General features: G+C 37.7%; 1 protein-coding gene across 9 annotated transcripts in view; it reads left to right on the top strand.

Moving 5' to 3' along the window:
* Positions 1–13,732, top strand: part of LOC126187198 (broad-complex core protein-like) — a 439,455-nt gene that overhangs the window by 219,305 nt on the left and 206,418 nt on the right. The window contains exon 7 of one of the 9 annotated variants that reach the window (XM_049928278.1): positions 8,524–8,783. The exons of the other annotated variants lie outside the window; for them this stretch is intronic. Coding sequence (XP_049784235.1) covers positions 8,524–8,768 — 245 coding nt within the window. The 3' untranslated portion in view covers positions 8,769–8,783. Of the gene's footprint in view, positions 1–8,523; positions 8,784–13,732 lie in introns of those variants that run through there. 9 annotated transcript variants of the gene reach the window in all.

Genomic DNA, 13,732 nt, shown 5'->3' on the forward strand with positions numbered 1-13,732 from the left:
GGAATTTAAGTTGGAGTATGGAGCACTGTAAATACCATTGCCAAAACTGTATTGAACATGGGTGTTCTCCATTAACATTGTCTGGATGAGCATTCTGCACATTGTGTGCCTATAGTTCTTGTTCACAAAGAATTCTTCAGACAGTGTTGAGATGGGCACAACACATGCACCACTTGGCAACTACAAATGATATTGTACTTGGAGATGTAAATTCCTAATAAATTATAATGTTTACATTTAACAAACCTCGATTTTGCCAGTATATACACAGCTGATAGCATTAGATGATAGAAGTAAAATAAATACTCTGTTCAAAGTATTGGATAAAAACCGCAGCTGTGTCGTGTAACAGGAAGAGCATTGGTTTCTCTTTTCCTCCTAACATACTTAAGTATACACAAAGTAGCTTAGATGTAATTTCCATAACTATCAATATTTGTAGATTAGCAATACACATAATTTGTTGTTAGTACACTTTGCAGAATTAACATGCAGTGACTGCTTCTGTCAAGTTTATAATGCAATTTAATCTGGTCTTGGCGATTCTGTTCATGTGTAATGGATAGTTTAAATTAGACTGGGGGTTCAGTGAGAATTTGCATCAAAGAGGAAGGCATGCCAGGGTAATCCGTGCTGTTGTGTGACCCGCTGTGCCAAGGTGGCTTAGTGACTTATCAGGGAACCTGGGTTTGATCCCCAACCTTGGTACAAATTTTCTCTCACTGCTTCAGTCTATGTACATAAAATTTCTCTCATAGTAATGGGGAAAACAAAAGGTTTCCATACGTCTGTTGACTGACAGTTCTACATGCATCTGAGTGTAGAAGAACTGGTCACTGATGGCATAAAAATGAAGGGGGAGGTGGAGTGGGGGAATTACTGCTTAACATAATGGAACTGTTGCAGCCAATAGAGCGAGTAGTCTGGAGAAAAAAGTGTGTGTATGACAGACAGATACTGGATAAATTTGTTGGCTAGCAGTGGGAAAATAGTGTGATAATGCTTTTGTAATCTATAGAAGTCAAAGCTTCGAAGAGCAGTTTAACAGAATGGATAGAATCATCAAAAGAAAGGAGTGTGGAAGATGAACATCAACAAAAGTAAAACAAGGGTAAGAGAGAGTAGTTGAATTAAACCAGGTGATGTGGAGGGAATAAAATGAGTTCTGCTGTTTGGGCACCAGTATAACTGATAATATCCTAAGAAGAGAAGATATAAAATGCAGACTGCAATAGCATGGAAAGCATTTTTGAAGAAGAGAAATCTGTTAACATTTTGTATTAATTTAAATGTAAGGAAGTTTTTTCTGCTGGTATTTTTCTGGAGTGTAGCCTTGTATGGAAGGGAAACATGGACAGTAAACAGTTCAGACAAGAAGAGTTTAGAACTTTTGAAATGTGGTGAAGAATTACAGTGATTAGACAGGTGAATCAAATGAGGTGGTACTAAAATGAATTGGGAGAAAAAGACATTTATGGCACAACTTGACTAAAAGGAGGTATTGGCTGATACGATGTATCCCAAGGCAACAAGGAATTGTTAATTTGGTAATGGAGGGATGTATTGGGAAGGTGGAGAGGGGGAGCGGGGTTGTAGAGGGGGAACAATGCTCAAACACAGTAAACAGGTTCAAATGGATGTTGGCTGCAGCAGCTATGCAGAGATGAAGAGACTTGCACAGGATAGATTGTTGTGAAGAGTTGCATCAAACCTGTTTTCGGACTGAAGATCACAACAAAAAACGTGAATGATACCATTTATCTTATTGCATCTGCACATGGTAATTTTACTGAGTCAACTATCATGATGTCCTGAATAAATCCATGAACATGAACAGCTATTTGTGACTCCACTGTCACACTTTGAACATTGTCAATCCATCGGAATTCATTAAAGCATTTGCAAACATTCCAGGATGCTCAGGCTTGAAATGACAGTGATGCTGTTTGTTTTATTATATGTCTTTATGATTAAGTTATTGTTGTTATTGTTCATATGCAGACAGTGGTGATAGTGACAGCTAATAAGCAGACAAAGTTGATTCTCAATCTGAAAACATTATGACGCATACAGAGGCAACAACACAGCTGGACAAAATAATGGTTTATTTTGAATGCCAGGTAGATTTAACTTCTGGCAAAGTAATGCTTATGCTGCACATAAGTTACATACGAATCTGGTTAAAAAAGAGCTTACTGATTATTTCGGGTTATAAGAATCACTCTGTTTTCTCCAATATCTCATCAGGCTTTATGTGGAAATAATGTATAATTTACATGTTTACATGAAAATAAACCTAGTATGTATGTTTGTGTCATTTAGCCCATGTCATCCTAATTTTTTCTGGATTACTGCATATTTGATAATCTGGATGACGTTCAGTCCCACCTAATACGGTGAAATGAGATTCAAGTGGTATGAATTCTAAGTATTGCAACCTACAAGCCTTATTACTTCATTTTCTACATCCAAGAAGTAAGTAAATTTAAAGCTAATATTACAACACGGACACAAAGATTGGTGCAAAAACCAGTTAAGCAGAGCCTTGATGGTTCGAGGTGAATGGGACTGGAACCAGCTTGAACTGTTGAAAACTCAGACTCTCAAAATTTATATCAGAAAAAGAAATAAAACAATGTTGAATAGAACATAGACATCAAAGTATGAACTTTATTAAAACAGTGTTATTGCAGGTGTTTATATACGCAAAATAATGGTTTCAACTTAAGTCTAGTAACGGTTCACTTCAAGAAATGCTGGAAGAGTGTCTTTTGTTTGGTAAAGCTGCAACATTTCTGTATGGTGATATCACACCACCATCCGAATAACAAGATGTCAGTTGGCGTCACTTCAGACTGTTGTTCCACGTAGCGCATGGCAACCTCAAGTGCGACATAGCCATTGGTGTGGCTCATCATTGGTACGATCTTGGCCTCATCATCCTCATCACACTCATACTGCATTGGAGTGTTAACCATGTCAATTACAGAAGACTCTGTAACCACCAACTGTTTGTCTGAATTTAATCACTCAATTATTTCCACATTTTCTGCGTCTTCACAGCCTTGCAACCTTCCAATTGAATTATGCAATGTGTGATTGTCCACATTACCAAAATCTTCAGTTTCTGTGTCAGGCCTACTTTTGTGTAGAATTTTTTTCCGTGACTTAGAAATTTTATCTGACTTTATCTCACCCTTGGACTTATCGATCCAGTACACAACATACTTCACAGTCACTTTCTTTAAAGATCCTACAGTGTTTTCATTGCCTTTTAAATGCAAGATTGAATGTAGTAGTCACTGATGATACTTTCTCCTGAGACACTGCAGAACGCTCTGATCTATTGGCAAATCAAACAGATATCATTTAATGGGATAAACAAGGCACAGATGCTGTCACACTGCAATTCTTCTACACTTAGATGTGAGGGTGCATTATCATTGTCAAAGTAGCTTTGTGTGGCAGTATCTTTCAAAAACTTTTTGCACTCCAGTACAAATGAGTTCAAAAAAAAAGTTCATGAAGATTTCTGATTTGTTCAGACATTATTTTGACGCATGTAGATAACTGGAAGAGCTGACATGGTTACATTCTTGAATGCTCCTGGCTTGGGAGACTTTCCAATCACAACCAGTTTTAGTTTGTGATTTCCAGTTGCATTTGAAGCTGCCATAGCTGTTAGCCGTTCCTCACCTGTTTTGTGTCCAGGACCACTTCTTTCTTCCTGAGAAGCAAGTGTTCTTGCTGGTAATATTTTGTTTGAAGTTCAAACGAGTTTCATCGCAGCTGTAAATTTGTTCATTAGATAAATTTTCTTCAGATTTTTTACACTGTACAATAAATTCCAAAACAGTCTCAGAGTCACCTAAGATCTTTCTCCACATCCACCTAGTTGATGCATTCCATACCTCTTCTTCCACTTGTGAGCAAGCCCACACTAGTAGCAAAACTATTGTATCCCTCCTGCAGCTGGGTTTTAAAAAACAAGGCTTTCTCCTACAAGACTGAGCCAGAAATTTTCTTCAGATTTTTTACACTGTACGATAAATTCCAAAACAGTCTCAGAGTCACCTAAGATCTTTCTCCACATCCACCTAGTTGATGCATTCCATACCTCTTCTTCCACTTGTGAGCAAGCCCACACTAGTAGCAAAACTATTGTATCCCTCCTGCAGCTGGGTTTTAAAAAACAAGGCTTTCTCCTACAAGACTGAGCCAGAAATTTTCTTCAGATTTTTTACACTGTACGATAAATTCCAAAACAGTCTCAGAGTCACCTAAGATCTTTCTCCACATCCACCTAGTTGATGCATTCCATACCTCTTCTTCCACTTGTGAGCAAGCCCACACTAGTAGCAAAACTATTGTATCCCTCCTGCAGCTGGGTTTTAAAAAACAAGGCTTTCTCCTACAAGACTGAGCCAGAAATTGTGGCTGCCTCCTATTTTTCTTTCATAAACATATGAACACCACCTCACTTGTTTTTTCGAATTCTGACTTCTTTGTAGTTCTTCAGTTAAGAGATTCTTCAGAGCCTTTCTTTGAAGAAAACTATTGCAATTTAAATTGGTTTCTTCGCCAGTCACCAACAGTAGCCTCAACAGTACCATATTTGAGAGCAAGATTTTTTATTGTTTCTCCTTTAGTTATTTCAGTGCTTCTAACTTAACATTCAAAGATACAAATTTCCTTTCTTTGTTACAGCATTTATTTTTAGAAGGTGTATAAATAAAAAAAGTCAACAACTAAAACTAAACACAACACTGTACTGTACCAATAGTTACGAATCTAAAACACCACTTTCAACAAAAGGCTTGCTTGTGTAAACAATTAAAAACTGTTTGCATGAGGTCATTCACACGCACACGCGGGTGCGCGTTCTCGCACACGCGCGCACACACACACACACACACACACACACACACACACACACACCTAAGAGAAATGAGTACTTCGCAGATATGGTGTTGCAAGTCGTTGGGGCAAATGGATCAGGGATCAAGACAGTGTACAGTAGGCTTTGTTTTGAAGCTCAGATTTATCAAAAAATTTGTAATTCGAACTATCAAGACTCTTCAGGTACAGCTGCAGAGGAATAACATCTCATCTGCCCAAATCTGCTCCCAAACGAAAAATGTGGGTAGCAGAGAGTCAGCATTTATTTCCGTAAACCCATTGGAGTACTGCACAAAATATAGAGAAATAGGTGATATTACAATAGTCATTTTACCTACACCACACCAACTACTTACTGTCCACTGAGAAAGAATTCTACAGAGGAACACAAAGAAGATAAATGGATCAAAAGCCATCATACCATGAGATAAATGTATTGTCTATCCTGACATTCTTTAATTATCTGCAAGATGATCCTAGATGAGCACCACATCTTATTTTTACATAACATTCTTGAGCAATGAAGACCTTCTTTCTTAAAGATGATTTACCCAAGAACATTACACCAAATTATATTATTGAATGTAAATATACAAAACATGTCACTTTACCGATTTGCTCCTTTCAAGATTTTTAATGATTCTCAGTGAAACTGTGGCTAAACTAAGTTGTTTTTGGCGTTCCAAATTTCCTTTTTCCCCAGTTTAAATTCTGATCAGTGTAGGTACATAAGAATTTTGAAGTTTCCACCCTATTTATTGTGCCCTCACCATGTGTTAGATTTATTACTGGTGTAGTACCCCTAGATATGCAGAACTGAATATGTTGTATCACTTTAAAATTGAGGGTTGAGACCATTCAGAGAAAGCCAGTCAATGATACTTTTAAGAACATTGTTTTAGAATTTCTTGTTTCTGTATGTACACTTGGATTGATTATAATATTAGTGTCATGTGCAAAAAGAATTAATTCTGCTTGTGGTATAATAGACAAAAGATCATTTATATGTATGATGAACAATAGTGGACCTAAGACTGAACTTTTGGGAACCCCGAATACATCCCTAGTCTATATTGGTTGAATTACTAAGTACACCTTCCTACATTGTTTTGGACAGATAGGACATTATCCATTGGTTGGGTATACCATTAGTCCCATAAAACTTCAATTTATCAAGGGAAATACTGTGATTCACACTACTAAATACCTTAGAGAGGTCGCAGAAAATACCACAAGCTATATTTGTGTGGAGACCAGTCTCTTTATAGCCACTGACTTCTCCACCAAACTTGCAACAATGAGTCACTATATGTAATTAATGAATAGAAGACTGAGCAACTAGACAGCACATACTGGCTTCAGGTTTTCCCAAAGAAGTACTTATGACTGGATCTTTAACCTGTTGTCACATTTACATTGCTAGCTCACAAATGAGGGACACTGTTCTTAGGTTGTTTTTTTTTCCATTCTAAGCCATTCTGATTCCCAGTAACTGAGAATATTAGCCATTTAAATGAATGAAAACAAGCATTGTGAATGTTCCACAAAACTGTTTTTTATTATTATTAATAGGTTTTCTGTTTACAAGGTCAAGTCACACCATTGGCTTACATATTTCATAAGAGCATCTCTGCTCCTATTTTAAAAAGCTTTTCCAAATTCCTGGCTGTAACTTTAGGTGTTCAGTGCATGCACCTTTAAGACCTACATTTATGGCTATAGTTGACAGTATTTATGATTGGGAGAAGTGCTGGCCTTTCTATGCAGAGGATGTGGAGGTACCATACTGTCATCCTCTGGCAATACCCCAAGGAGCATGAGAATTACAGGATCTTCTCTGTCTTGTTATCATCAGTATTCTATACTTACTATACAATGGATATGGCTTTTGTAAATCACCTGTTGTATGTAGCCATTTTGGATTCACGTAAATAATGACCAAATGGCAGTTGGTTTCCAACAAATATAAATAGTTACTTATGTGTGGACTGGCTGCCTGAGAGAGTCAGAGTTATACTGAAGTTGCTAAAATATAGAAAGGACTGTTTACCAGAGTAACTTTTCCAAGCACTGTTGCCTAAAATTGTGCATGAGCAGTGCAACACAATATGTTGAAAACGGTGTGTATAGATATAAACAGGAGAGAACCTTGGCTACTGATTGTGGCCTCAAAGTCCACTTGCAAATGTAATCAGTATGTTTTATACAGAATGAACATATGACTTTGAGGTCACTGGAATAGGTGAATCATTTTTACGTAGTGAAAGCCTTTTGTGTGTAAAGACTGTGTGGACATTGGTATTTCAGATTAACTAGTTCATTTACCCAGTAGAGAAATAATACTGGATCATACAAAATAACATTCTTGGAAGGCACAAATCACTCACTAAAGATCACAATGAAATTCAGGAAACAATTTAGTCATGGAACTTTACATAATGTGTACCAGCTTGGCAACATCTTGTTACATTTCTTTGGAGATATAGGCTTCAGGGATCATTTAGATGATGCTGGGCTAGAAGTGAGCAACAACAAGTGGTGGTTTACAATGTTACCATCATCCCATCATCACCATTTCATATCTTCTTCCTGCCACTCAGGCAAGTTGAAGTGCCATCTTTTGATGCACAGGCTCCCTTTCAGATGAGAGAGAAAGTGAAGTTGTGGAGTGGTTTCATAGTGGATTGTTTTTCAGGAGAGACACAGTTCAGATGTCCATCTGATAAACCAGAGTTAATTCTTTCCCCCAAAGTCACACTAAGGCTCACTACTGGGATGGTTCTTTTGGCAAGCTCCTATCCTTATCCAGTCTAGGCTTGCGTTCAGTATCTTATTGACATCATCATCATCAAACAATGGGATGTTGAACTCATAGCCTGCCCTTCTTTTGCTGGTGAGAGAAACCACCAGCCTGTGCTGTATGTTTCAGACTCGTATCAGTGTGCCATGTTTTGATGTAATATAATTTCTTTGCTGGCTAGAAGGCAGCACATTGTTTGTCTGGGAACTTGCCCTCTATGTTATATAAAGTGTCAAGTGGTATCTAAATTTTTGGTGGATCTCCCAACTCTTTTAGAGAGTAGCATTTAAATTCTCTTCAGGTGGATGCTTCTAACTGCTAAGCATGTAATTTGTATCACTTTGGAGCATCTTTTGTATTTTAACACCGTACCAAAAGGAAGAAGGGACATGCATATCACATCCAATAAGATCATGCGTAGTAAAGCACTATCTTATTCAAGCCAATATTCAGTTGCCTTTCTTGTTTATTCTTGGCGTACCCTCCATTTTTTAGCACTGCCATTTCCTTTCTGTTTTGATTTTTATGATTTATTTAAATTACTTTGTGTACAGTTTCTTTAGTTGCCGTATTTTATTTATTTGTGTAAAGGTGCTAATGACCATGCTGTTTTGCACCTTATGCGAGCAACAAAAACAACAACCAGTCAATCATCAGCTTATGCCTTGGTGACTTAAAGTCTTCTGTCATTATATTAATTAGCAGATTTTCATGTTATTACTGTTTCCATTAAATCTCTTGGCGGATTAGATTTTCATGTAGTAGAGTACCTGCAACATAAAATTACTCCTTTGTCATGATTATCGAAAATGTGTTGTTTGTAGGTCGTATTGCATATGTGGAAAGTCCTCGTGGTGCAAAACAACTGCTGCATCAAGGATTCTTACATCAGCTGCAGAGAACTGTTGGAAACAAAAAGTATTGGAGATGTATTAATTACATTGATAAACTGTGCCCAGGACGTTGTGTAATGGAAAATAATATCTTTATAAGTAAAAGTGTTCCTCATAATCATGATAATCATTATGAAAAAGTGTGGAGGCAGTACGGTGCCAAAGAACAGTGTTGAAAGTATGGTAGCTGTAATCCTAAGGCTCTGCTTCCTATTATAGTTTGTGGAAAGTTTCTTTCTTTGTGTGAAAGGTACAAGTGCTGGTAAACTTGCTGTAGCTATAAAATAATAATATAATAGTGATAATAATAATAATAATAATAATAATAATAATAATAATAATGGCTTTTGCCATTGACCTTTTAAGGAAAATAAACTTCTAAGATTTATTTATTTATTTATTTATTTATTTTCTCAGTAAAATCTTTCCATTAGATATATTGTAAAACCAATATTGCACAAAAAAATGTCTATATTAGAGTAGAATTAGATTATAACAGTGAATATTTTATAAAGAGGCATTGCTTGACTTGTATTGCAGACTCACAAGCTATTTACACAGTTTCATGATCAAGATACTGTGACAATCTGACATTCTATAAAATCAGTTCTGAAGTGAATAATAGGCCCAGATAAAAAAAAGGGGGGTCAAAATAAAATTTTACATGTCTTGGCAACATGTTACACAAATACTTTAGTGGTAAAGGAAGACCACTCACTGCAAAAACGGAAGCCTTGAGTCCTCAACCAGCACACACAAAAAAGAAAGAAACTTTGCTAGCTTTCAGAGCAGTTCTTTTTTGACCTAGAGTAGAAAACCTACCTCTCTCTCTCTCTCTCTCTCTCTCTCTCTCCAGATGACATCAAGAGACAGTGTGGTACTGGGGTGCAAGACTCACACGTCTCTTGCAGTTGACTCACGTATTGAGTGCAGCTGATCTTCTTCTAGGGTCAGACGGCTGAGTCGATCTTCACAAACTGTTCTTATCTGAAGACTGTAGCTGTTTAAGGGAATTTCGAAATAGACTTCTTTTCCACTCTTGAAATGATTCTGTACTCTCAGGATACCTTTGTTCAACTCTGTTATATTTTCACCTCCACAATAAAACAACTTCACAAGTTTCACACAAGCGTTCAACTCTCATGAGTCAACCCCGTCTTGGACCATTAGAAACTAACAAATACAATTATATTATGTTTGTTTTAATAACCGCTATAAAGCCAGTTCTTGCTTCTTGGAAGTCCAACACCAGAAAGTCAAATATAAATGTCTTTTGTTCCATACATAATTCATTTGTTCACAACAATACAGTCGTTACACCAGCAAGGAATAGAGCGCGCTTCCTCCTTGTACTGGACATACAGCGTATGCTGCAAACACTTGTCCACACCAATCAACCGACACTGTTGCCGTATTCTCCTGATACACATCCATCTTGGACACACAGAAACCGGCGGCGAGGTACACATATCTCCACTCTCTCACCCTCTTACTTAAAATATCAAGTGTCGAGATGGTGGAAAGCCAAGTGTCTCTAGAACTTACACCGAAATTCTCAAGGCACTACACTACCAACCACCAACCACCAATACCACTACACTACCCACCCCTTTCAAAATCGATAACCCCCCTCCCCCTCCACATACACCGCATTAAGTAACAGGCATATAATATTCTATAAAAATAGAAAATGATACACTACAATCACTACAATCACTTGTCTAGTTATTCAGTTTACGCTATATTTCATACACACATAAAGCACTCTGTTCAGTTTATCACGTCTAGATATCACTTTGTTTGAATAGTACCATAATATTAAACTTTTCACTCAAATAATATTATATTCATTTCATCTCATGTCTAGAGATCACTGTTCATCTGTGATTCTCTTAAATTGGTCCTAATCTGTAGTCATATCTGGTTTCCTGCATACTAAAATTATAGGATAGTTTAAGAATTCAAGAGTAGATTACAGAATAGTTTAATATTTGAAGCGAATTCGCTGCAGGAAAAAATAGTACAGAAGAAACACTGAAAACAACTAGGGATCCGATGGTCGTCACTCTGCCCGTTAACACAGAATGTTAACGTCTCTGGGGGACAGATGTGACTCCACCCGGATCCTGTGTATCTGACATTAACCTCGCTTGAGCAAGTGCATACCAGTACCTCTCATTAAATTTTGTGTGATAGTCTCCCCACAACAAAGCAATCACCACCTTACTACGTAACCCGACAGCAGGTAAAGCTATCCTACTTTCTACTTTGTCATGGAAAAGTTTGAATTCTTTCCACAAGTTGTGTATAATCTTGTTAGTATCATTAGGTTTGGTAAAAGCAACAGTCGCAATGTTTCCGGAGATTATACTCTCAGTTATTTCTCGGCCTTTTATTATCTCAAAGACCACTTACATTTATAATGTCAAAGTTGACTATTTTTTCTTTAAAAGTTTGTTCTACACTATTTACTCACACACTGACAGCTCGTGTAGTAACAGCTTGTATACTGACACCTGAAATTTTTGATTGAATAATCGATATTACTTCCATAGATCAATCTGTGCTCTCTTTCAAGATATTCATTTCCTTTCTTACAGAATTAAATTTAACATTACATACATTTTCACAAAATTTTAATTTTCCACTAAATTCAGATTCTACATTATTACATTTATCCTCAATATCAAATTCTAGTTTTTTAGTTAAATCTTAAAGTTGCTAATCCTGTTTCTGCTTAAATTCAGTAAATAATTGATTAACATGAAGTATTCAAAGAACTAAGAGTTCACTCTTTAAATCTAACTTCAGATTTTCTACCTTGTTATTTAAAGAGTCAAATTCAGTCTTTAATAAAACTGTATTTGCTGCTTGACTGTTCAAGGTTTCACTCTGATTACTTAAAATTTCACTCTGAGCATCTAATTTTTCATTTAGACTGGCTGAATCAGTCTTCTGGTCATCCAACTTAGCAATTTGGTCATCTAATCTAGCATTTAGTTCTTGTTTCAAGGAAGCATCTTGAGCATTTAACTCTGTTCTTTGATCATCTAACTTAGATGTACTAAACCTATTTCTCTCCTTAGAGTTTCATTCTGGGTTTTAAGTAAATTTACTAATTCAGACAAGTCTGGCGTTTCCCTAGTCACCCTGATAGCTGTGCCTGGTTCTGCTAGTTTTTGTTCTTGATCCCTATTCATTTTACTCTTAGTTCTTATTATCATTAAAAGAAATCACCTCTACATATAATAACTATAATAACAGTTTATCCTTCAACAGTCCATTCAACTTTACCAAATAATTATTGGTTTTTGCTCACTCGGCATAGAGTTCTAGCAGTGTTGATGAATGAGGCGATGGTGAGCAGATGTGTAACCAATGCCAGTGGACAGCACTGGCACCGGTGATGTCGGATGTTGGTATCAGCATCAGTGTCGGCGAGCAGATGCGTAATCAGCACCGGTGAACAGCAACTGGTGCAGTTGGCGTCAGTGGTGTTAAGGTATCGGTGTCAGCTTGATGTAAGGGTGTGAAAACTGCTTACTCTCCACACCCAATATCCTTAGTTGAAGAGTTGAGGTCTTCTCTCCAGTTTTCTCCACTATTACTTTCTCATGTCTTTTACAGCGTTGTACTCGCAACTTTCTTCCATTTGTTTATTGAACTCAATACGATTTCTGTCTTTAAATTCCCGTTTTCTTCAGGTCCTGTCATGGTCGCCACATTCTAACAGTCTCCAGATGACATCAAGAGACAGTGTGGTACTGGGGTGCAAGACTCACACGTCTCTTGCAGTTGACTCACGTATTGAGTGCAGCTGATCTTCTTCTAGGGTCAGACGGCTGAGTCGATCTTCACAAACTGTTCTTATCTGAAGACTGTAGCTGTTTAAGGGAATTTCGAAATAGACTTCTTTTCTACTCTTGAAATGATTCTGTACTCTCAGGATACTTTTGTTCAACTCTGTTATATTTTCACCTCCACAATAAAAAAACTTCACAAGTTTCACACAAGTGTTCAACTCTCATGAGTCAACCCCATCTTGGACCATTAGAAACTAACAAATACAATTATATTATGTTTGTTTTAATAACCACTATAAAACCAGTTCTTGCTGCTCACAAGTCCAACACCAGAAAGTCAGATGTAAATGTCTTTTGTTCCATACATAATTCATTTGTTCAAAACAATACAGTCATTACACTGTCAAGGAATAGTGTGTGCTTGCTCCTTGTACTGGACATACAGCTTCTCAGGCGTGTGCTGCAAACACTTGTCCACACCAATCAGCCCACACTGTTGCCGTATTCTCCCAATACAAGTCCATCCTGCACACACAGAAACCGACAGCGAGGTACACACATCTCCATTCTCTCACCCTTGTGGGTGTTCAAGACGATGGAAACCCAAGTGTCTCTAGAACTTACACCGAAATTCTCGAGGCACTACAACTCACACCTGTGCCACTACATGGCACTGGTTGGACACACAATAGCAGTGCTGCATTTAGGCGGGTGGACTAGGGTGTGGTGGGATTCATGTTTGATAGGATGGATAGAGGGAGAAAGAGGCAGGAGGCAGGAAGAGGGTTTGGGGTGGGTGACTAGCAGCTCAGAGGGAGGCAGCCTGTTTGCTGGCTATATGTGTTGGAGGGAGGGTTGGCAGAGGGGCGAGTTAGCATGGTCATCAGAACAGGTGGAGAGTGGCACACACTAAAGTTGTTGTGAATTGGGAGGGGTGTCAAGACAGAGGGAGAGAAACTTGGGTGGAGGTGTGGAGACAATGGGTTACTGAAGATTGAGGCCAGGATGGTTATGGGACCAAAAGATGTGTTGCGAGGGTAACTCTCAATCTGCTGTGAAGATTGTACATAATGTGCACATACCATCCCTCCCTCCCCCATTCCTAGCTGGCAAACCTGTTGCCTCCATGTGTGTATTGTAGCTTGAAAAAGGGTTACTCTGAAGGCTAGCAAATGTCCTTTATTTTTTATGTGTGCCTATTGCTGAATCATCACTTGTGCTTTTTAGTGAGTTGTCTCCTATACTCCTAAAGTATTTAAAATTCTACCAGAACTTTCCTGCAAAATTAATCTGTTATTCATTTGATTCCCCCAAGATGTATGCAACTTCTTACCTAA

Source organism: Schistocerca cancellata, chromosome 1 (genome assembly GCF_023864275.1).
Source record: "Schistocerca cancellata isolate TAMUIC-IGC-003103 chromosome 1, iqSchCanc2.1, whole genome shotgun sequence".
Classification (NCBI taxonomy): domain Eukaryota; kingdom Metazoa; phylum Arthropoda; class Insecta; order Orthoptera; family Acrididae; genus Schistocerca; species Schistocerca cancellata.